The 25,297-nt window shown below is 43.3% G+C and overlaps 1 protein-coding gene across 6 annotated transcripts in view; it reads right to left on the reverse strand.

The window, feature by feature from the left end:
• The window catches only part of KIAA1549L (KIAA1549 like), a 268,498-nt gene extending 243,420 nt beyond the window's left edge, over window positions 1-25,078 (reverse strand). For all 6 annotated transcript variants that reach the window (XM_049096726.1, XM_049096725.1, XM_049096724.1 and 3 more), the window contains exon 1: window positions 24,922-25,078. In XM_049096726.1, coding sequence (XP_048952683.1) covers window positions 24,922-25,063 — 142 coding nt within the window. In that variant the 5' untranslated portion in view covers window positions 25,064-25,078. The remainder of the gene's footprint in view (window positions 1-24,921) is intronic.
• Between the last annotated feature and the right edge of the window lie 219 nt (window positions 25,079-25,297).

Below are 25,297 nucleotides of genomic sequence, written 5' to 3' on the forward strand. Positions count from 1 at the left end.
AGCTGAAAGAGAGCAGAGGCGCTTAGGATGACTCTGGTTTCTGGCTTGCGTGGCCTCGCAAACAGAGGCTCCATTCACCAAGACTGGGACTAGGACAAGATCAGGTCAGGAGATCAGATCGGCAAACCACTGAGTGCAAGGTGCTTGGAGAGCATCTAATTGGAAGTGTCCCTAACAGAGAACAGGGCTGGAACACAGCAGAAATTATGGTGGAGATGCAGCACTGTGAGTTGTCTACACTGGGATGTTGGTGAAGCTAAAAGTAAGAAGGCTAAGACAGAACCTTGAGGGCATACCCACATTTAATCGATGAGCAGGTAAAGAAGATGCCACCAAAGACATCTATTGGAAGCAGGGAAGAAGGCTCCAGGAGAGCCGTGGCCATTCAGAAGAGCCACTTGGGAAAATGGGAAGTGGTACAGATGAGAAATCCATGAGGATATTGTACATGGCACCAAAGACCCAGCTGAGATGGGCAGCGGCGGGCCCACTGACTACAGGGATGCTGGAAACAAGTATCGTAACTACCAGCTGTATTTTCATATATTCTGCAGCCTGTGGGTTGAGGCAGACAGAGTGAATGGCTGGAGTATCGCAACGCTGAGGGTACCCAGGATGTGAAAGACAGAAAGGCCCAGAGCCTGAGACATGCGTGGGGCTTGGCTGGATGGAGAAGAAAACCAAAGCATGATGGGGGAGACAGACTAACATAAAAGTCAGAGGTGGACGGGGCAGAAACCTCAGAGAGGCCAAAAAGTAGGCCAACGGGGCATATGAGGGCGAGCACCAGAATGACAGGAGGTTGTAGACGGTGTGGAATACGAGTCTAAGATGTCAGAGGGGCATATGCTCCTGTAGGGAGCCAAGGGCGTGGCCACTGGGGAAGAGCAGTTGAACCCCAGTGAAAACAAAGATGGTTTCCATTAAAAAGTCAAGAAACTCTGAAGCTGAGGGAGGGGAGAGGAAGGTCTCCACATGGATCCTCATGCTGCTTACACTGAGTGCAGGACCTAGAGGGGAGAGACTCTGAGTGTGTCAAATCCTCAATAAATGATGCCACGTTGCCGTCAAGTCAGGTGACAGCAACAAGAAAGGGGAAAGCAGGAAAGTCAATGGAAGGGGATGCTTTGGATGAAGGTAAAAGAATAAAAGTAGAAAAATTTGAATCAGCATGCCACCCACACAGCGCAGGTAGTGCCAGAGAACAAGCAACCTCACTGCAGAACCCCAAAGACCCCATATCAAGCTCCCAAAGACCCTATACCTTCCTCACCTTCCACTTACACCCTTTTCTCCCCTTATTCCTTCCCAGTGACGCACAAGGGCGCTGCCCCAGGGGTGCCCCCGGGCCCTGGGTCTGATTCCGTCATTAACCAGCAGAGTGACCATGAACAAGTCATTTAAGCTCCCTGTGCTTGAAGTGAATCATCTAGAAAATGGGGCTTTTGATATTCATTCTTTTTACCAGTGCTTGGCTATTTGGAAAAACAGAAAAAAGTCAAAGCAGGAAAATGTTTCAAAGGGCAATTTTAGTCCCTAATCCAAATGGTGGAGCTTTAAAGCTAAAGAGGTTCACCAAATCCTAAAAATGAAGCCTTAGTACTATCGGTTACCTAATTTAACCAAATGACTTCTTGGAGCCTCAATATCTCATCTGTATGATGAGGGAGACGGGTTAAATGAGTGTCATCTACCATTTATCTTGTTTGTTTGCTGGAGGATGCTCCCTGGGTTCCGATGCCTGGGAGTGTTTCTTTGACCAAGGCTCTCCCAGCCCAAGCCTAACATGTTATGGATATTTATGACTGTACCCGAACACCCGACAGCCCCTACAGATGGATGGCTTCCAGTAAATGTTTGGTGAACAGGTGAGCGCTGATGGTCACTCAGGGGTGGTTAGTGGCTACCCTGAGAAACGGGCTGGACAAGAGTAATCGTGAGTCTTCAGGACAGCCCAGCACCTGACACACAGGGGGCACTCAGGAATTACTGATGAACAGATTAGTGATATAAGAAATCTATTGGAAATGTTTTAACTGAGCATATGGATGCGAGAAATTCTCAGTATCATCTCAGATCCAGTTCTCTGGCATAAATTTACGTGAATTCCATAAAAGGTAACTGGAAACCAAAACATTATTTTCAATATTGCCGGCACGAGAAATGCGGTGGTCACCGAGGGCAGGGAAAATGATGAGTCCCCAGACGAAATCATAATTCACTGAGCTCAAAGGGCAAATTCAGAACCAGATCCCACGGCATCTAAATTTTATTTAGATGTGGCCACAGTGTGACTCAGGCCTGTGCATTTTTTAAGGGCTGAAACAAGACCAAAGGCCCAAATGATTCAATCTGTACATGTGAGCTGCAGAAATTTCTCTAAAATTCTTTTAGAATTCCTGCCAGTGTACTTGAATTTCAAGCACTATGGGGGTCAAAACCCAGTCTAGTCAGTTCTCATTATCCCCAATAATAAGAGTTTGGAAATAAATGCTATTCGGTGTGCATCTGAAATCCAAAATGTGGAGACCCAAGTGTAGATATCCTTGTGGCCAGAGCCAGACTCATACCTGCTGTGTGGCCAGATCATACTACAGAAATGGCAGATGTAAAAGCTCTCTGTAAAGCATACAATATGCACCTATCAGATAAAACTGCTTTATTTGTATTTTATTTACACAATCATGGAGAGCACTCAGCAGAGCAGTGGAGAGAGCACAGGCCCTGGGCTCAGAGGGCCAGGTCCCACATCATTACACTCTGTGGTGCTGGCAAAAGCCATATCATTTCTCTAAGCCTCAGTGTTCCCATTAAAATGAAAATCATTATAGCCACAGCTCATAAAATGGCTGTGAAGGTAAGATGCTGCAATAAGCATGCCAGGCCCTCAGCACAGAGGCAGAAATACAGCAGGCATTCACAGAGTAAGTGGAAGCTATTACTTTCACTGTAAAGTCCCTGTCGCAGAGTTCTGTAGTAAAGATATCCTACAGTTTCAGGAAATTCAAGTAAGAACAGTTTAAAGATAACTTTATTCCACAATTTCCACTCTGTCTTGTGGTAAGAATATATTTCAGGAGGAAAATGCCAACCTCTCTTTTTTAAAGATCCTTTTGGTAGTGTCTGGTTCTGTAAGACTTGCTCTGGTAAAAATCAACAATTTGAAAGTTCCCAGAGGACCTCTAGCACCAGACTGTGGGATGGGACCCCAAATCACAGACATCCAGCAATCCTTGCTCTTTCAGACAGGTTCTCCACATGAGGGACCCACTAGTCCATCCCTATGGGAACCCAAAGCAAGGTAGATGCAAAACTTGGCAGCCCACTCGATGAGGAATAAAGATGAGATAAATTCTTTAAACTTCCATTCTCTGTACCACTCATTTTGCACCTGAGTGCTTTACCTCCCATATTTAATCAACTATTTTCTTGCAACCACGTCCTTGTGTGTATTTCTTAAAGGCACTACTGGTTCCACTTTGGTAACCTCCCCTTGCACTGGCCTTACTTAGCACATCATGCATGTTCTGTAAACATCTGATTGGTTGATTTCTAACATTTACAAATAGCATTGACTCGTAAAAAGGTATTAAATCTAAAAGGCCAGAAACCAACAAGACTGCCAAAATCATCATCAAAATGTATGACATTATGTCAACATAACACAGATTATTTTTCTACTAATTAATACTAAATTCAGAACAATTATTAAACATCCTTCTTGGGATCCCTGGGTGGCGCAGCGGTTTGGCGCCTGCCTTTGGCCCAGGGCGCGATCCTGGAGACCCGGGATCGAATCCCACGTCGGGCTCCCGGTGCCTGGAGCCTGCTTCTCCCTCTGCCTGTGTCTCTGCCTCTCTCTCTCTCTCTCTCTGTGACTATCATAAATAAAAAAAAATAAACATCCTTCTTAAAGATGGCTTGAGATAAGCAACTAATTCATGAGGAATCAAAAATCAGTTTCCCATCAGCATGAGTGGGGTTAGCTCTTTCCAGCTCTTTCTGGCTTTATGATGCTGCAAGCCAAAAAGCTGAGCCCACAGGCAGAGGACCCACAACAAATAGGAGGTGGAATGCCACAGCCTATGACAAAACATGGTCATATCTTCCTTCCTTCCTTCATCTTTGTCATTCTGAATTCATAAAACTGAGTACTTTCCAAGGCTTAGGAAGAGATTAAAAAAAAAAAAAAAAAGACCAAGGTGGGCACAGGTGACTCAGAAGAGATTTCATCCGTCAGTGTGCAAAGCCAAAATAAACCCTGGGGTGGGGGAGAACAGATGGCCTGTGGGCAGTGGACAGAGCCAGGGGGATTCAGAACCATGGCCCTCTGGATGGCATTCCACCATGGGAGATGCCTATTTGTAGGAGGTGATGTCCATTTTCACCAGATGGCCAGCTCACCGCCTGGAGTCTCAACCACCAGGTAAGCTTGGTGACTTGTGAAGATTTTAACCTCACCTGAACAGAGAAAACTAACAGAGGACAGAAACTGCATCTTCCGTAACCCTTGGGACTAATGACAGTAGATTACTGAAAAGGTAAAGATGCTTGAATTATTTTCTAGCAGTTCTTGTCTGCGTGACAATAAACCAAAGACATTTAGAACGGAGTAGAAAAATATCCTCTTCCCCTCCCCCTCTGCCCCGAAGAATTACAAAAATCTCAGGGTGCTATAAACACTAACTGGAGCTGAAGGAGCTGGAAATTCCTTTAAAAGGAGACAATTTGGAGACTGAACTGATTACTAAACTTTAACTCAGACTACAGATGAATCACAGAAATTGCCCATAATGTCAAGTAGGAACCTGCATCTAAAGGTTCAGGAACCATGATGGATTATGGTTACAGCTATATTTGTAAAAGGCTTCGAGGCAAAAGGATGAAAGGAAAGATAGCAATCCTAAGAATGGTTGTGTTCGATTATGGGTGATTTTTCTTCTTCTTCTAACTTGGCTATGAAGAGAAGAAGAGTAAGTGATAACGTAATAGCAAGCAGTGTAGAACACTATCCATGGCAAAGGACTAGTGCCTTGGGTGTTGGTTGGTTGGCTAGCTGGTTGGTTGGTTGATTTTCACTTTCTAGTCCATCACCTAGAACTCAAAGGGGACTCAAGCAGAGTGTGGGGGACACAGACAGATGCTTGTGGTTAGGCTGCTGCACCATCAGCAGCCCAATAAATGGAAAGGTAGATTTCCAACAGTCTGATGGCCACATAATAGGGTATACTTCATGCAAAAGTAATTATACATCCTGCTGCCCCAAATGCTATGCCATCACCTTAAATTGCTCTAGCAGAGGTCTTCAGGCTGCATGGTCCCATAATAACTAACAAAGATGCGGTGCCAAGGATAACAAGATATGGAGGATTTTACCTGTATTCCTATGGAGAAAGAAAAAAATACAACAACCCGTTCTAGTTAGCCTCAAACCTCAAAACCTACTCCCAAGTAAATCGGAAAGGTACAACAATAACGACAAAAAACTGCTTCAAATGTACCACAATCCAAAACTCAAACCACAGAAAAACTATCAGACCTCCTGCCCTTCACGCTGTGTACTGCTAAAAGATATGCAGGTGATTCTGAAAAGTGACACTAAATTTTCTGGCAAATGTAACGTAGCAGATCCCAATCTGTTTAGGTACAATTGAGTACAATACAACTGGAAGTTGTTACATACAGAAAGGATAATCTTGCTTGAAGTAGCAACTATCTGTCTACCAAAACTACAGATAAAACTTAAAACTACAGAGGTTGAAAACAACTGATCTTTTACCCTAGCAATCAGCCAATAAAAAAATATATTAAATTTTTTCATCAATATATAGAGTGAGGCCCCAGGAAAACATTGAAAGTGGGAGAAAAGAAAAAGAAATTCTCACGTCCACCTTCTTTCTAATCCTGTAGCCATGATTACTGTCCAAATCTTAGCACTCTTTTCCTGAGACAGCACCCAGCCTACTAACAGAATTAAGTGTATAATAAGCACTAAGTAAATGGTAGCTGTTATCATTGCTTAGGGCAGCAAGGGGACTCCTTCATATATTCTTTTTTTATTAATAATGTATTTATTAAAATTTAACATATTTGAATTATAATTGTGTTAATAGTAATACCATTACTATTATTACGTCCAATACTTATGGAGCACTATGTACAAGTACTGTGCTACATAATAATTTATGTAATCTTCAACCAACTGTGTTTGATAGGAAATATAATTATTCTTTAATGATGAAAAAAATAGAGGTACAGAGAAATTATGTAACTCTCCCCAAATCATAGTGGTAAGAGAGAGAGCCAAGGTAGGGATGTTGGCAGTCTCTAGCTTTTGTAATTTCAAATATACCATAATCCTTCGTATATTCAACAACGATTTGTTGAACACCTACTGTGTGCCAGGCACTGAGTATACAGCACTAACCAAAACAGGGTAAGTCCCTGTCCTGCTGGAGCTGACATGGTAGTGACTTGACTCCAGGTTCCCTTATCCCCAGGGATACAAACTCAAATGCCTAAATGGGCCAGAAAGGTAAAATAAATGAGTTGGATCGGATACTAGCTGGCTGTTCACCAAAACTGTCTTCTCTTCCTTCTGGGCCCACTCTTATATTACATTTCCGTCCCTCTTTCTTCAGGTAAGTGTGGCCAAGTGATAGAGCCCTAATCCATGGAATGTAAGTAGAAGGATACACAGTCCTTTGGGACCTGTTCCCCCATCTCTTCCCCCTTCCACCTGCTGGTTACAGACAAGCACAGCTGCCTTGGAAGCCACAGACTGAAGATGGCAAAATCACAAAGGATTCTGGGTCCCTGAATCACTGCTTGGTTGAGAGCTCCCTGCCAATCAGGTACACACATTTGGTTTTTATGTGAGTAATAAAACGCAATGGCTTTGAGCCATTATAGATTTGAATATTGGATTGTTACCATAGTTAACCATCTAGCCAACGTGTGAGTGCAGTGGGAGAGGCAGGGGCTGTGACAGATGCCCCATCTAAAAAGGAGGTACCAGGGGATCCCTGAGTGGCTCAGCAGTTAAGCATCTGCCTTCGGCCCAGGGTGTGATCCTGGGATCAAGTCCCATGTCGGGCTCCCTGCATGGAGCCTGCTTCTCCCTCTGCCTCTGTGTGTGTGTGTGTGTGTGTGTGTGTGTGTGTGTGTGTCTCATGAATAAATAAAATCTTTAAAAATAAATAAATTAATTAATTAATAAATAATAAAAAAATAAAATAAAATAAAATAAAATAGGAGGTACCAGTATTCAACATTAGCCGATTGTTGCCATGCAAGAATGTAATTTATTTTACCAGTGTGGTCAACCTTCTGATCATTTCAAGAGACCCTACAAATCCTGATTTCTATGGAGAAGCTCTTGATTTTTTAAATGCTTTTTATTTTTGTTTGACAAGTGTTTAATTTTTGAAAACACATCTGTAGACAGAAATCAGTCCTCTGGGCTACGATCCCTGCACTCCATCCCACCACCAGTACCGCATTATCCATAAGTATTTTTTTTTGCAGAATAGTCAAGAAAGGTTTTGAGAGCAGAAATAATAAAGTGAGATTTTATGGGTACAGTGAGGATGTACTAGGAAATTCTCCTCCTTCCTTTATACATACCACGATTATCCCATAACTATTACGTATGTGTAAGACGCTGTGCTAAGACAAATAAGACAGGATCCCGGCCTTTGAAACTTCAGGGGTTATTGTCATCCTTAGAGTTGAAAATGACTTCACAGTCATTCCACGTTTTAGCAGTTAAGTGGCATCGTTTCCTGCCCTGACAGCTCTGTCTACTGCCTTCTGTGCTCAGGAGCCTATATCTCAGTTGTATTCCTTAGAACTGGCTGGACTTTGTAGTATATTCTTCCCTCTTGCTCTGAGCACGTCGTCTTACTAGCCACTAAGCTCATTATTTCTCCTCATGGACATGGGCTGGCTGTGTGTCCTCAAATATAAGGAAAATAGTTTTTGCACATGTCATAGTTGTTGTGAAAGGGTTTCCAGGACCCCAGTGAACCTGGGTCTACCTGTAGAGAATTGCTCAAAGGGGCTCAGTCTGATGAAGGAGCCAGGCCAGTAAACCATCTCAGACGGTACAGGGATTGGGAGTGAGGAGGATGGCTTCTAACTCCCATGGAGGAGGGTAGACTGTGTGCCAGGAAGGAAGCAGGACTTGGACTGAGTCTTGAAGAAAGGACAGCTACTAACTAAGCAGACAGGGCCTAGAAGTGCTTCCCAGGCAGAAAGAAGAAACTTTAAGGGGCAGAGATGGGCTTTGGGGGAACTGCATGTCTGGCTATGGTGATGGTGGTTCATTCATAAAGTACCCAGATTGCTAAGCAATGGAGCTGAACTGATTTATAGGGCATCGCTGGGTAGATTTACATTTTATAAAAATCTCTAGCTGTAGGATGAGATTGGTCAGCAGAGGCTAAGAACTGAAGCAGAGTGGTCAGTTCATTGCCTTGACAAGAACACAGACCGGAAAGAGAGACGGTCTGGGAAAAAAAAGGCAGCAGAGACAGCAAGGAACAGAATTATCACAGTGTTCAGAAATATGATCAGCAAGATTTAGTGGCCAACTAAATGAAGGGAAGGAGAGAAAGAAAAGAATCTAGAATGATTCTCAGGTTTCTGGCTCCAAATTCCTAGTTGATCACTCACTGAAATAGTAAATACAGGTGAGGAGCAAGACTCTGGGAAAAAATGAGTTCACTCTGAGAAAGAAATGCTGAAATGTCAGTAGCCAGGGGATAGAGGTATCCAGCAAATAGTTGCACATATGAATCTCAACCCCAGGACAGAACGGAGAGTCTTTTATATCACTGGTACGTAGGTGGTTATCAAATCCACGAGTTTGGAGGAGGCCACCCTGGGAGGGTCCACAGAATGATAGAGTGAATGGGATTAGACAACAGCTCCAGGATGTAAGCCATCAGGCAGTCACTGTGACTCTAACAGGATCCAGTGCAGGGGAATTAGTTAAGGAGCCAAAGAGGCAATGAGATGGAGGCAGGGAGGACAGAAGGATCCGGCAAGCAAGAGCTGGAGGTATCAAGGACCCAGATTTAGCAGCTATTACTGCCCTGGTAGGCAGGTGAGAGAGAACATGATAAGGAATCTGAAGTTCTGCGTAGGGTTCATAATGTGAATTAAGGTTCTCCTAAAACTTGGAAGCCTCATGCCAACACTATTTATTTTTAGTTATGACTCCAGAGCGTATAGTCCATGTCTTCTCTTCATCCAACTCAACTGACTGGGTAATTGAATGTCAAGGTCACACAATGGCTGCCCATCCCTTCTAATTTAAAAGCTAGAGTCCAATGCACCTGGATGGCCCAATTGGTTAAGCGGCTTCCTTCAGCTTAGGTCATGATCTTAGGGTCCTGGGATGGATCCTCCACATCAAGGCTCAATGGGGAGTCTGCTTTTCCCTCTCCCTCTGCCCCTCCTTGTGCACGCACGTGCTCTTTCTCTCTCAAATAAATGAATAAAATCTATAAAGCAACCAATCAATCAAAAATCAACCAATGCGAGCTAGAGTCAACAGCCTGGCTCCTGCGTGATGTGGCCCCTGCCACCTCTCCTGCCTAGTCTAGCACTCACTACCCTCTTGATTCCTGCCCACCCGACCACATCCTTCTTTTCTTTGGTTCTGGAATAAACCACACTTCCTCCCGCAGAGGTCAGTACCCACATCTCTTTTTGCTCTAAATCTCTGCCTAGTTATTTCTTGTTCATTCTTCTCTTGGCACCAGGATCACTTCTCCAGGAAAGGCTTCCCTGACCATCCTCCCCCTTACTTACCCAGGCTCCCCAGCACCTGGGGCCTCCCCTTCACAACACTCAACCCTGTTGGTAACTGTATACTTATTCCTAAGAGGAACTGACTGACGACTTTCTCTCCTCTATGAGCCAATGATCACTTCCTCCCCATTATACCCCTTGCATCTGGCACAGTGCCTGTCACATACCAGCTGCTTAATAAAAACTGTCTCTATTAATACATACAAGGGAAAGCCCATTTAGAAACAACAGACATCATTATTTAAGACGGCCTGGTATTAAAATTAAACCATGGTGGAAAAAAAAAAAAAACTAAACAAAACTGTGATGCCTGGGGAGAGGGTAGAGATGGGGAAGGAGTAGAATGTCTACAGAAGAGCAAGAGGAAACTTATTTCCTAGGGTGATGATCATGTTCTAAATCCTAACAAGAATTGGGGTTACACGGGTGCATGGATTTGTCAAAACATAGAAATATACACTTCGGATTTCTGTATTTCTCTGTACACAAAATTTACCTTATAAAAAACTAAAAATAAATGAATATTGAAGTTTAATCAATGGCATGCATACTGAAGTGTTTAGGGATAACATGTATTGACATCTGCAACTTATTTGGAAATAAATCAGAAAAAAATAAGAGGAATTAATGGATGGACAGAGGTACAGACAAGATATATGATCAAACAAATACAGCAAAATGTTAACAGTATCATCCAGCACTTTCAACTCTTCTGTATGCTTGAAAATTTAATAGGATGAGGGGGAAACCTACGGAGTACAGCTGAAAATGTATTTACATTGTAGTCAGATTTGGTTTCAAATCCCATCTTCACCACTTACAATGTGCCCTTAGGCAAGTCACTTTCTTAAATGTTCTCTCCGTCTTAGTTTCCTCCAAGAAAAATGGGCAAGAATTACTCCCACAGTGTCATCGTGGGGGTTAAATAAGATGGAACTCCTGATCCGGTGACTAACACAATAGTAGCTGTTTCATAAATGTTAGTCCTCCTACTCAGAAGTCAACATATCCACAAACTAGGACAAATCTCCAGTGAAACATAAAAGGAAAATCTTGTCAAATTTTTCTCTTGCACAGCCCCTGGGAAATTAAAAGAATAAATTAACTGTGCTATTTTTATAGGTAAAGACACTGACCTTCCATCAGTAGGACACTTGGAACTCCATGTCTAAAGGAGATTTATGCTGCCAACACTTCCTCATCTCATCTCCCAGGGGCCAACACCACCCTTTGTTAGAGCTGGCCAGTCAGTGACATAGCCACATCAGGCAGAAAGACAGGGAATGTCGGCAGAACTGTAAGTAGCATACAGAAGCCAAGACTCCCAGTCACCTCCCAGATGTATAAGGGAAGAGCCAACCAGATGAGCCTTAAGATCTGTTAAAGCATCTGATGTGTTGCCAGGGGTGGCAGTCACAAGACTGTCTTGGCTTTTAGCATAATTATACGAACTGAGAGATGGCCTTATGACCATAAATAAAGGCCTCCAATCAGGAATAATAGTATTTATTTAACTGAAAGGTATCTAATAGGCTGCCACATGGCCTCCACCTCTCTAGGTCTACAAGGCAAGAGAAAGGAATCCATGAATGATGACACCAATGAGAAGGAACTGCTGACATCTGGAAGCAAGGAAAACAACAAAGTCAACGCACCTCCGAGGAAATGAGGTCTGACATCTTAAAATCAGTGAAAGGGTTAATTCTATGTCACAAGTGAGACATTACAGGCAAAGGAAATTGTAATTTTTTTAGAAAGCAGCTCTGTGTGCCTACTAGATTGCACACTTAGGACTATATAATTCAAGCTATTTTAGGCAATGCATGCCCAATCTAACTTCCACCCTCTCTTCCTTGAAATAGTGTTTCCTTTTACATAACTATAAACCCACCTAGTTAGTTAGCCTATTAAGCCTAGACTTTAAACTTCTTGGAGACATCCTGCATTTACTGCATACACTGCATGTGTGGTGTATGTAGCCTACAGAGGGACAGGATCACATTGGCGCTGAGCCAACTGTGCACATCTCTTCCCAACTCCACTGTCACATTGGTAGCCTGAAATCAGCCATGGTGGGAGTATTTATACCATGGAAATCGGCCAACACTATAAATCAGGCCACTTATCCTCGATGTTTTTCAGAGCCAGCTTACCAGCACATGAACTTGTTTTTTTACTGCTATGGAAGAGACAGATTTGGGGAAGCTTGCCCTATCCATACTACCTTATTTAACGTTGCCCTCTACCATAGGCCATGGCTGAAGGAGGGGACATTTTTGTACCACCTGCCCCTTCTCTCCTGGCCTCTGCTGATCAGATGAGGGGTACATTCCTCACTCTGTTGGCCAGGTGACGCCAGCCTGATTTCCCTCCTGGGAAGTACAGAAATGGGACAGAGACTGGATGGTGAGCGCTTAAACTGAAAAGTCTTGCCAACTCTGGCTGCAGCAAGCAAAAGTGCGCTGGAGGATTAGTTACAGGGGGATCAAGTGGCTGTGAGTAAGCAGACGAAGCCAGTCTGCAGGAAGAGGCAAAAGGACAGACCCAACCTGCAGGAAAAGAGAGAGGGTCCATGAGACACAAAGGCCAGTAACCTCAGCCTCTTACTATTGAGGAAGGCAATATAATGAAGCAGGGCAAGGGCTAGAACGAAACTGCCAGGGTTCAAATCCCGCCACTGACACCTCCCACATGATACTGGATGGACAATTATAAAGTTACTCTGTGCCTCAGTTTCCTCATCTGAAACATGGGGATCATAACAGAACCCACTTCATACAATTGTGAAAATCAAACAGGCTGATACAGACAGTAAACACTCAAAAATGTTAGCTATTATTTCTATCAGTTAATTATAGAGTCCACACAGCCCAGTTATATTTTATTTCTATTCTAAATATGTCACATGAGATCTCCCCTGTGGCCCAAGGACTCATACTTGAGCTAGTTTCAAATAAGTAGCTAGGTAATCACAGAATAGTGTAACCCTACAATCACAGAATTCCTGAATCACAGAATATAAAAAGCCCTGGGCCGTTTTGTGACCTTTAGCAAATCACTTCCTTAACCCTCTCTTAAGAATGACATGAGATGCAAATAAGAGAGTGAGAACTTCAACAAGTATGAGGTGCTATACTAACCCAGAGGGACTACTGTCCCTGCAGGGAAAAGCAAATATATCACAGTAGCCATAGGAGGGGAAAATGCTTGTTTAAAATATTGTTTTTATTGTTGGACTGGAGACAAGAAATTATTCTCCATCCACTACAAGGAAGGTTTCCTTTCTGTAGGATTCACCAGGTTGATGTGTGCTCATTTCCAGTATTAAGTAACATAATAACAGGAAACTGCCAGAGACAGCTCTATGGCACTGATTTTTTAATACGCTTCCATCTAGTTTAATTATATTCAAAATAATGCTCATATTCCAGATCCTCCTATTCTTTTCAAAACAAAGACTCATTATTTGGTAATGAAGTACGTAGGTTTAGAGATATTTTTGCTCAGCTCTTTTAGACAAGGATTTATAAGCTGCACCATTAATTTCAACACATTCTCTTCTCAGACTTCACATTCTTCTCCAGCCTTCCTTGGTTTGTCGTTGACATTTGGTAAATAAAAAGACAAGTGACAGAGGAGCAGCATTCATTACCAGAAACAGAGGTAAAGGGGTAGGTCTGGGAGTTCTGGCTTCATTCTGACACTTAAAACCATATTTCACGTCACAAGAGTAAAGTTAGAAATATCGTAGACCTTCCTATTTACTGGTACCACATAAATAACAAAGCCACTTTGTGTTTCTGACGTCAGGAGATTATTTCAGGCTAAGAATAGATTTAACATATATAAATCAAAATCAAAATCAAATTCCCCTCTCGTGGTTAGGATGCATTAGGCAAACACTTGCCTGAGTGGACAGATGGCAGGTGCAGCAATGTCCTTGGGCTAAATACTTGGGGCAGCTACTCGGCCTTATTTACATCTCCATTAGTTTAAACACAGTGTTTATCCCTATTCTATTTGGTGTTTAAAAGGGTTTGTGATTTTCCTTAGCATCTGTGGACGTTTGTTCCAAGGAAGGAAGAAAAGGAGAGAGGAAACAGGAGAAATGGTCTAAGGAGAGGTTTTAACACTATTGGTTTGAATTCAAACTGTAGTTTTAAAAGTTTTCTTTCACAGTAAAGGTTTTTCCAAATTTCAGGAAGAAGTTCAAAGTCTCTTGTGACTAAATTTGCTTAGCATGGAAACAGGGTCATGATATAGTGTCAAGTGACAAATGTTCTGATTATTCCACCCCTAATCTCTTTATTTTTTTTTAAGATTTTATTTATGAGACAGAGTACAAGGGGAGAGAGGAGCAGAGGGAGAGGGAGAAGCAGACTCCTCGCTGAGCAGGGAGCCCAACTTCAGGTTCAATCCCAGGATCCTGGATTCATGACCTGAGCCGAAGGCAGATGCTTAACTGACTGAGCCACCCAGGCACCCCCACCCTTAATTTCTTGACAAAATTAAAAGAAGATATGTAATGGATATAAATATTTGTATGAAAAAAGGTCTGGAAAGACCTATCATATTTGTTTGACAGCACAACTCTAGGAAATAGCAATGGGACCAACCAGGCCTTTTGCATTTTACTGCATACACCTTGTATACTGTTTGAACTTAATAAAGTACATATTACTTTTACAATTTTTAAAAGACAATGAAGATTAAAGATAAGCCAATAGTTATATGGGCTTCAAGTTGGAACCATGAGAGCAAAATATGAGAAAATTCTTCCCTTTTGAGAATGAGAGTCCTTGACTGGACTTGTCACCAATGTAGGAAGAGATGAGAAATGCAAATAGTCTGGCCCACAAAACATTTGCCCAAGGCTTATAAACATACAGCCTGAGGGATGGGAAAAGAAGGGAGGATCCTGAGGCTTTTATTTACGGATGAGAAAACTAAAGCCCTGAAAAATGAAGTGACTTGATAAATAGCCAACAGCCAGCAAGGGGTGACCTGTCTCATGAGTACATTCAACAAAATTTCCCCTCACCCAGGCCATTCACCCTAGACCTTAAACCTAACCAATATCCTAATGTCTAGGAAATATCCAAACTGTTAGCCCCAAGAATTAGGAAACGTACTAAAGGTATCTGATATTTTTAATTTTACTGAAGAAACCCTTAAGCAATCTTCAATCTCACCTATAAAACCATAGGCCTTAAGGGAGAAATAATGCCAATTCTATCCAAACACTTCCATAAAACAGAAGAGAGAATGCATTCCAACCACTTTAGAGATAGCATTACCTTTACTCCAAAACCAGACAAAACAGACCAGGAAAACAAAACTACACACCAATCAATACCCTTCATGAACGTAAGACTTTATAAATTTCCAACCAAAAGATTAGAAAATCAGACCCAGCTGGAACACACATCATGACTAAGCTGGAATTTATCCCAGGAATACAAGGTTGATCCAACATTCTAAAATCAACCAATGCCTTTTTACAGACTGAAAAAGAAAAACCTTGTGGAGGTTTCAACAGATAGAAAGCATTTGACGAAATTCATTACCCATTTATGATAAAAAAAAAATTTCACAGCAAACTGGGAATAGAAGGGAACTTCTTAAACCTGATAAAGGGCCTCTATACAGCAAAATAAAACAAAACAAAGCAAAACAAATCTACAGCCAACATCATACTTAATAGTGAAGGTTGAATGAGATCAAGGCAAGGATGCCCACTCTCCCCATTCCTAGTCAACGATGTACTTGAAGTTGTAACCATTGCAATGAGGCAAGAAAAAGAAATAAAAGCCGTAAGATCTGAAATAAAGAAAAATCCCAAAGATTCTACAGAAAGTTACTAGAACTAATGTGAGTTTAAAAGGGTCATATGAGGGCAGCCCCAGTGGCGCAGTGGTTTAGTGCCACCTGCAGCCCAGGGCATGATCCTGGAGACCTGGGATTGAGTCCCACATCGGGCTCCCTGCATGAACCTGCTTCTCCTTCTGCCTGTGTCTCTGCTTATCTCTCTCTCTCTCTCTCTCTCTCTCGCTGTGTTGCTCATGAGTAAATAAATAAAATCTTAAATAAATAAATACATAAATACATAAATAAATAAATAAATAAATAAATAAATAAATAAGTCATGATACAAGGTTGATATTTTTAAAATCATATATCTATATATTGACAAAGAACTTTTAAAGTACTCCTTACCAAGCATTGTAAAATGAAATACACATGGACAAAATCTGTATGCTGAAAACTATAAAACTTAATGAAAGGAAAGGAAGACTACCTAAATAAATGGAGAGAAATATGTTCATGGATCAAAAAAATCAAATTGGTAAAATGCCAACCTTCTCCAATGAAATCCCAACAGAAATTCCAGTGTGTCTTTCTTATATAGGTTGACAAAAAAAAGATATTAAGATCTCTATGGAAAACTGTAAGACCTAGAATATCTAAAAAGATTTTGAAAAAGAAGAAAAAATTTAGAAGATTCACAGTGATTTTGAGACTTACTACAGAGCTCAATCAGGGGCACTTTTACCCCCCAGGGACCATTTAGCAAACTCTGAAGACATTTTGGTTGTCATAACTGGGGAAGGAGGGAGGTACTGGCATCTACTGGACAGAGGCCAGAAATGACACTAAACATCCTACAAGGCACAGGACAGTTCCCCACAACAAAGAATAATCCAGCCCAAAATATCAGTAGTGTTGTGATTAAGTAACCCTGAGCTAGAGAAATCAAGACAGTGTTTTTTTGGCATAAGGAAAGAAATATACATTAATAGAACAAACTAGACTCCAGAAATAAACCCACACATATAAAGTACCAAGGTAATTCAGTGGAACAATCTCTTTAATACATGGTGCTGGAGCAATTAAACATCCATATGCAAAAGACACTAACCTCGACTCCCTTCCTGAATCATATACAAAAATTAATATGAACTGAACCACAGATCTAAAGGTAAAAATAAGACAATAAAACTTCTAGGAAAAATCATTGCTGTTTGTGACCTTGAGTTAGGCAAGTATTTCTATCCTCAGATACAAAAAAAAATACAAATCTTTTTTTTTTTCTTAGCATGGAATATGGCCTCTTTAATTTTATTTTTATTTTATTTTAATTCCAGTGTAGTTAATATACAGTGTTGTATTCATTTCAGGTGTACAATATAGCAAGGCAACAATTCTATATATTATTCAGGGCTCATCAAGCTAGGTGTACTCTTCATCCCTTTCACCTGTTTCACCCCAAACTCACAAATGTTAAATTTAAATGCTGATAAACTAGAGTTAATCAAAATCTAGAACTGCTGTTCTTTGGAAAATACTGTCAGTGAAACGAAAAGACAGGCCACAGACAGGGAGAAAATATTTGCAAAGAGCTTATCTGATAAACAAGTTGTATCCAGATACACAAAGAAAGTTCAAAATTCAATAATAATAAAACAAATAATCTAATTTTTTTAAACGGGCAAAAGACTTAACAGACACTTCAAAACAGATACAGATGGCAAGTAAGAAAATGAACAGATAATATGCAGCAATAACATCATCAGTAACTAGAAAAAGGCAAACTAACATTATAATGAGATACCACCAAAAACTACTGGAATACCTGGAATCTAAATTTAAAAAGAAAGTTGACAAAACCAAGTGCCAGTGAGGATATAGAGGACCAATCAGAATACTCCTACATTGCTAATGGGAATACAAAATTATACAGACACTTCGGAAAAGAATTTGGCAGGCTGGTTTATTTGGTTGTTGTTTTTTATTTTTTGTTTTTAGGAATTGGGGGAGAAAAGGGACAGAGAATTTTAAGCAGGCTCCACGCTTAGCACAGAGCTTGATGTGGGGCTCGATCTTACAACTCTGAGATGATGCCCTGAGCCGAAATCAAAAGTTAGATATTTAACTGACTGAGTTGCCCAGGTGCCTCAAGAAGTCGACAGTTTCTTATAAGATTAAATAACATATCTAATGTAAGATCCAGAAATTTCACTCCTGGGTATTTACCCAAGAGGATGAAAGCTGCCCACACGAAAACTTTTAGGCTAAAAACTGGAAACAACCCAAATGTCTATCAACCGGTGAATGTAAGCAAACTGGGCTGCAACCCAATTAAAAAAAAAAAAAGTAGAGAAAGATATAGGTATATAGATATATAATAACATTTATGATTCTCAAGAATGTTATGCTCAAAGAAGCCAGACATAAAATGTTACATGCTGTATGATTCCCTTTATATGAGCCTCAGTTAAAGGCAAAATTACAGGGACAGAGAATAGATTGGTGCTTGTCAGGGACTGGATGTGTAGGGGGGAGAAGATGGACTACAAAGGAGCAGGAGGAAATTTTTGGAGGTGACAGAAATGTTCTACATCTGAATTGTGGTTGTGGATTCATGATTATATACTTCTGTCAAAACTAATCATGCAGTACCCCTAAAGGGGTAAATTTTACTGAATGTAAATTATACCTTAATAAACTTAACTTAAAAGAAAAAAAAAGTGGTGGCTCATGGGTGTGTTTTCTTTGTACGGCATGACATTTCAAACATCTGAATTAGCTGGTGACATCTGAAAACAAGATTTTTAAATAAAGATCCAGTTTTTCTTGAGAAGTCAGAACTTTGGCACCCCAGGCCTCATTCCCTCCCAGGCCGCAGCCGAGCAGGGACTGCCTCTTTCTTTGCACAAAGCAGATACTCTATGTCTTGCCACATCCCCCCACCTGAGCCAATTCACAGAAGTATTTTATTGACCTGCCACTCCACCCACTGAGTAATGGTTGCTGAGCCTCAGCCATAGACTGTTTGAGGCCAGGGGCCAGGCCTGGATAGTTCTACACTATACCTCCAGTATCTGGTGAAGAGTTTGGCCTGGCATATGCGAGGTGGTTGACAGATACCACCAAATCGATATGACTCACTTGCCGCCTTCCCACCAGCTACAATAACTGAGATGCACAATACCCAGATTGCTAACTGCTCCTTTGGACCTGAAGTCCCCAAAGAGAGTCACCATCCAAGGCAGCCATCTAGTGACCTAGAATAATGTGTCCCTCTATGTGTTTAGAAATCCCCTGTAATATGTTGTCAAGCAACGAAAATGTTTTAGGATCATTCCAACCATTCATTTTTGTTTGGAGAAGAGTAGAGTTGTTGTTTGTTTAAAAAAAAGAAAGAAAGAAAGAAAGAAAACCACAACACAGGCTTGTAGGATAATGAAAATGAAAAGGGAAGTGTGCACATTTTGAATATTCTCAGATCATATTCTAGTAATTTAAGACTTAAGTAGCCTTCTGAGAGATTCCCTGGTTGTCATCAGAATGCAGTATCTCAAAGCTTGCACTGTGATGTTCAGTTTTAGGTGCGGGGGTGGGGGCAGGAAGGGGTTTTTTGACTTCTGTTTGATGTCAATATTAAAAGTAGAGTGTTATTATTCTCAAAATCTTCTTTACTTGTGTGTGGGATGGGGAAGGAAGCAGAGGCGACGTTGAGGACATCTTGCAAATATCTTTGAACCACTAATAATTAGTATTGAGAGTAAAAAGCCCAAATTTTATCAGATTGTCTACATCTGGGGGGAAAAACAAGTCAAACACTCTTGCTGTACATCTTTAATGTTAAAAGATGAGAAAGTACAAACATAATGCGATTTTATCCCATCTTAACTCTCTCTTGATCCACCTCCTCTCTACTCTGCTTTTCTCCACAGAAAAGACTTTAAAAGAGTTGTTTTTTACTATCTCTGATTTCTCTTCTTCCTTTCTCTCTTAAACCCACTGCAGTAAGACTTCCGTCCCCTCTACTCTCAGGGCACCAAACACGTCCACATCTCCAAACCCAACATCCATTGCTAGTCCCATCCAGACTTTCTCAGCCTCTTGTGCTGGCCCCTCCCTATCTCCAACCCCCTAACTGCTGCAGTATCCCAGGGCTCACTGCTCAGACCACCCTCTTCTCTATACTTACTCTCTAGGTTTCTCAGCCACTCCCGTGCTGATGGCTTCCAAATTTGTATCTCTGGATCCAATATCTGCCTGCAATTCCAGACTACTATGGACCATTGGACATTTCCACTTAGATGTTTAATAAACATGGTAAGTTTAACATACCCCAAACCAACTCTTCATTTCCTCCTGCAACCCTGAGCCTCTTGGAATCTTCTGGATCTCAGTTAATTAACTTCATCTTCCAACTGCCCAAGCCGAAAACTCTAGCACCATATTGGTTCCTCTCTTTTTCTCTCACCCCACTTCTGTGTTATTAGAAAAATGTATTAGCTCTACCTTCAAAAGATGTCCAAAATTTCACCACTTTTTTTTTAAGATTTTATTTATCCATTCATGAGAAACACACACAGAGAGAGAGAGAGAGAGAGAGGCAGAGACACAAGCAGGCTCCATGCAGGGAGCCTGACGTGGGACTCGATCCCAGGACTCCAGGATCACCCCCTGGGCTGAAGGCAGCGCTAAACCACTGAACCCGGGCTGCCCTTCTCACCACTTTCTAAGCCAAACTACCGGGTCTCCTTGTTTTCATGTTTGACCTTACAGTCTCCATAATAGTGAAAGAGATTCTTTTAAAACTGAAGTCGGGGCACCTAAGTGGCTCTCAGTCGGTTGAGCATCTGCCTTCCACTCAGGTCATGATCCCGGGGTCCTGGGATCGAGCCTCATGTCAGGCTCCCTGCTCAGCTTCTCCCTCTCCCCCTTGCTCATGCACTTACTTCTCTCTCTAATAAATACATAAAATCTTGAAGAAAAAAAAAAAAAACTGAAGTCAGGTCATGTCACCTCTTACTCTCATTCAAAATAAAATGCCAAGTTCTCATCCTGCCAAATTGTCCTACATGATCTGGCCTCAGGCTGCTCTTCAACATCATATCTCACCATTGTCCCCTTGTTCACTCAATGCCACACGGCCTCCATGCTGGTCCTTGGCCATCCCAAACACAATCTCTTCTCAAGACCTTTGCACTTGCTTTCCCCTCTGCCTGGAGTATCTTCCTCCAGATGTCCACTTTTAGGTATCTACTCAATGTTGTCTGGTCCTGGAAGTCTTCCCTCCCCACTCTATAAATAAACACATGTGTGAGGGTACGCACACATGCACACATGCCAACATCAGCCTCTCGCTATTCCCTACCCTGATTTATTTTTCTTACCACCATCCATGCTGCATTTATTTATTACCACTTGCCTCTCAAAGTAGGGTCACTGAACCACCAGTGCTTGCTAGAAATACAGAACACCAGGCCCTACCCCAGACCTACTGAATCAAAACCTGCCAGGTAACAGGAACTTCAGGTGATCTGCATGCACAGTAAATATCTGCAAATATCTTTGTAAAGTAAAGTGTGGAAAGCACTGGGCTAGTTCCTAATTGCCATGGGAATGAGAGTTTCTTTCGTTCATTTTGGTAACCTCAGAAAGCTGAGGCATTCAAGTGCACCGAGTGGAAGAATGAACAAGTGAACTACTGCACCTGTTTCAAATGGAACTCGAAGTTGACGATGTGGTACAAGCTTGGGGAGGGGCAAGAAAAGCATCCCAGGTCAAAATTAACTCCCCTATATAGTGTGCTAGATTGGAGATCCCCGGGAACAGCAAACCTTTCTGCCAAAATGCAAAATACATTCCCCGAGTAAAGCAGCCATTCACAACTTAGCGTGGATTACTTACGTGAGATAATTAACGTAAACGGAATCAGCCAAACTGAGGGAACAGGAGTACAAGAAGGCTGAAAAGTTAATAAGCGCCTACACTGTGCTGGGCATTATTACAGGCAAGAGGGGAACACAGGTAAACCAGGGAACTTATAAGTAGGTGGGGGAAGCAGAGGACCCTCTCAGAGAAGGGCAAAGAGGATGTGGTGCCCTGTGAGGGGGGCTTGGGAAAGCCCCAGGGCACCGAGAAAGTCTGGAGTACTCCTCACTATGGCATCCTGTGCTCTGGCCACAAAGAATCCTTTACTTTCCCTCTGCCTGAAATGCCAGAGTCAATCTTGCCAATACCTACTCATCCTTTAAGGGGCCTCCACTCTCCCAGAATTAACTGTTCCTTCATTCTATGAGCTCTGACCACACAGTATCAGAATTCCAGGGTGCACATCACTGTCTTCAAAAGGGGTTTCTACATACTGCCTTCTCCTTATTCACCTCTGTATCCCCTGGCCCTGCACAGCACCTGAACACAGTCCTGTTCCATCCATTTCTGCCATCCTATAGGGACAGCTAGCACTCTCTGAGCATTGACCATGTACACCAAGCACTGTTTTAAACCTTCAGATGTATTAACTCATTCAATCCTCGTGACAACTCAATGAGATTGGAGCTATTATCCCCATTTTACAGATCAGAGAACTGAGGCCCAGAGAGGCAAGATCACAGGAAGGAAGGAGCATGGTACCTGCACCCAACCAGCACACAGGAAATGTCTACTGCCATGAACTGCAGGGCAGAGCAGTAGTGAAGAAAGCTGGGAAGTCAAACTTGAACTTTATCATCCTGCCTGGGCCCCTGAGGGCAGAAGAGGATAGAGGACGTCCGAGCTCGCTGCTCTAGAGAAACTCCTTCCCCACACCTGTCTCCCACATCCAAAACCAAAGTTACTGCCTGGGAGCAAGAGAGATGGAGCGGAGATGGAGGTTAGGAGAGGAAGCCCGAGGGAAGACACAGAGGACCTTCCTCTACAGCCCCAAGAGAAGGAGCGCCAGTTCCTCAGGAGTAGTAGAGCAGAAGTACTGAGTGGAACGGGTGGAGGGAGGCTGGAACACACCGTAGGGGCTCCGGAACACAACTGCTACAGATTTTCCTGAAACAGACTATCTTTACCCATTTTTCAACCCAGGTAAATGTTTGCCTTAGCTTCGCTTAGGAAGTGGCCCGACTGTAGCAAACTAGCACTTTTAGTAGGATCTTAATATCATAGGTCTGGCTTCTTGGCATCAGCACCAAACTGCAGTTACCCCTCCAAAAAGTCCAAAACCAGATTGTCGGAAGTTCAAGTTCCCAGAAAAAATATCATCCCTTCTCCCACCTCCCTCCAGACACTACTTCTTTACACAAACTCCCTGGGCTGCCCTGCATGAATCCCAGGATACACACACACACACACACACACACACACACACACCTGCAGCTAACCTGCCTCAATCGGAAATCAGAGAACAAATGAAAGCAGGTAGGAGGCAGGACAGGGGACCCAGGGGTTAAGCCTCCCATTGAGGAGAGAGAGACAAGTCATGACACTAAATCAGCAGTAAACTCACAGGAAGCCAGGGAGCCTGGAGGTAGACTCTGGATCCACAAGTGAACTAGACCACAGGAACTCGGTCCTCAAGGGTGACAGGAGAAAGGGCACCCCAAAGGGCACAGAGGAAGCAACAAGTCACTCCGATGAGAGGGGAAGACAGAAGACTCAGGGAACAATGTCAATTTTAATGATTTTTTACCATCATTTTAATCAAAGCTCCTTTCTTAATTATCCCCATGATCACCACACTTAGAGGAAAAAGGACATCAGGGCTAAAACTAAAAGAGATCAAAAGTCAGGCTCTGGCAGTCTGAAAGAAGAGCCAAGTGAAGTCACAGGTTCAGAAAGGTCAGTGGTCCGAAGGAAGAACGGAAATTCAAAACCGATCAGAGGAAATCATGCGACATCACGCTAAACAGGAACAAGACATAAAATCCAAATTTCACATGTTACAGATGGCTCAACAGTTTCTGGTTTACACACTCAAATGAACAGCAGCCAAAAATTAACATCTCATAAACAGTTTACAAAACTACCAAAGATCGATTTATTTTAAATAAAAACTCAAAGTGTGTTTCTGATCCAAGGAATACGCAGGTGCTTACATGTGTCTGACTCTGGACTTACCTTTTAAGCATTATACCAAAAACACATCACCAAAAACTGCTAGAGGCATACAAACTAGAGGCTAAAATTCTTTAAAGGCTTTTCTTGGGTCTCAGGCACACGTCCAAAGAGGACCAAACTTTCTCACCACTATAATCATAACAGAAAATTTCTGGATGGTAACTTGTTACACATAAGACACCTCATGTCAGGGACCCTTTAAGTGAAGCCAAAAAAGGAAAAGTGGGCTTTCAATTAACCTGTTGAAGACAGGCAATCATTTTAACCTGAAACCCTCTCATCTAGATCCTTCATAATCAGGAATTTTAATCTAATTTGGGGGAAGGGGTACACTGGGGGAAAAAAAAAAGCAGTTTTCATTAGTCCTTGCTAGAAACCACATAACTACAGGACCACATGTGCTAAAGAGAGAGCTATATTCCTTGGTAAATGAAATCAAGAGCCCAGAATTTCATCACAAACAACAGCCTGACCTTTACAAGTGCCATAGTAATCATTCTCCTTTCAAAGACAATTCCTCACTGCACAGTAAGTTTTTAACAGAACAATCCACCGCCCCACCAAAAAAAAAAAAAAGAAAATAGTTACAAGAGATTTCTCAGAATCCTCCAAGGAATTCCAGAAATCCATTTTCTGGGGGTTCTTGGGAGTCTAAAAGACAAGCGTGGTTATTCTTCACTACCTTCCTGCAAACAGTGGGTTAGATGCTTGCTCGGTGCCTGGGTCCTCCTGGGTCCCCCTGCAAGATGCAAGCAAGCGATGATTTCGGGTACCTCCATCCCCAAAGAAAACGGGTCTTCCGTTCAACCTGCAGGGGAAAGCGCTACCGGGGGGTCGGCCCCCCGGGAATGGCCTAAAACTCTCTGGCCATTTGGCGTAGCTCCAACAAAGTGGGCACCCCAGGGGGAGCCCGAAATGCAGCGGGCGTCCCCCACCCCGAGCGTGCCCTGGTAAGGCACATCCTTCTCGGGGCGTCTCCAACACACCGGGTCTTTATGTAAACCGAGCTCGCCCGCCGGGACCCCCGCGGAGGACCCGCAACTCGTGCGGAGGGGAGATGCGCCCCCCCCCGCCCCGCCGCGCGCTGCGCTCCCGGGAGACCGACTCCCCGCCCGCCCCGCGCCGCGGCCGCCGACCCCCGTGCGCCCGCCGCCGCCCCGGCCGGTGCCCCGCGCGCCCCGGCCGCCAAGTGCTTACCCGGGTCGGCCAGGCAGCGCCCGGCGAGCGCCGCCAGCAGCAGGAGCCCCAGCAGCGGCCGCCCCGAGCCCCTCACGCCCGCGCCGCCCGCCGCTCCCCCGCCCGCCCCGGGGCCCCGGGGCCGCGCGTCCTGCCGAGCCATGGGGACGCTTCACACATCCAGGCCGCCGCCCCGCTCCGCAGCGCGCCCGGGAGCCCGGCCTCCGGCGCCCCGGGCCGCACCGGGCATCTCCGGCCGAGGCCCCGGGACCGGCTCGCTCGTCCTGCCGCGCCCGGGCGGGCTCCGCGGAGCCGCCGCTTCACCCGCGCAGGGCCCGGGGCCGCATGGAGCCGCGGCGGGAGCCGGCCGAGCTGCCCACGCTGCCTGCGAGGGCGG

Source organism: Canis lupus, chromosome 18 (genome assembly GCF_003254725.2).
Source record: "Canis lupus dingo isolate Sandy chromosome 18, ASM325472v2, whole genome shotgun sequence".
NCBI classification, from domain to species: Eukaryota; Metazoa; Chordata; class Mammalia; order Carnivora; family Canidae; genus Canis; species Canis lupus.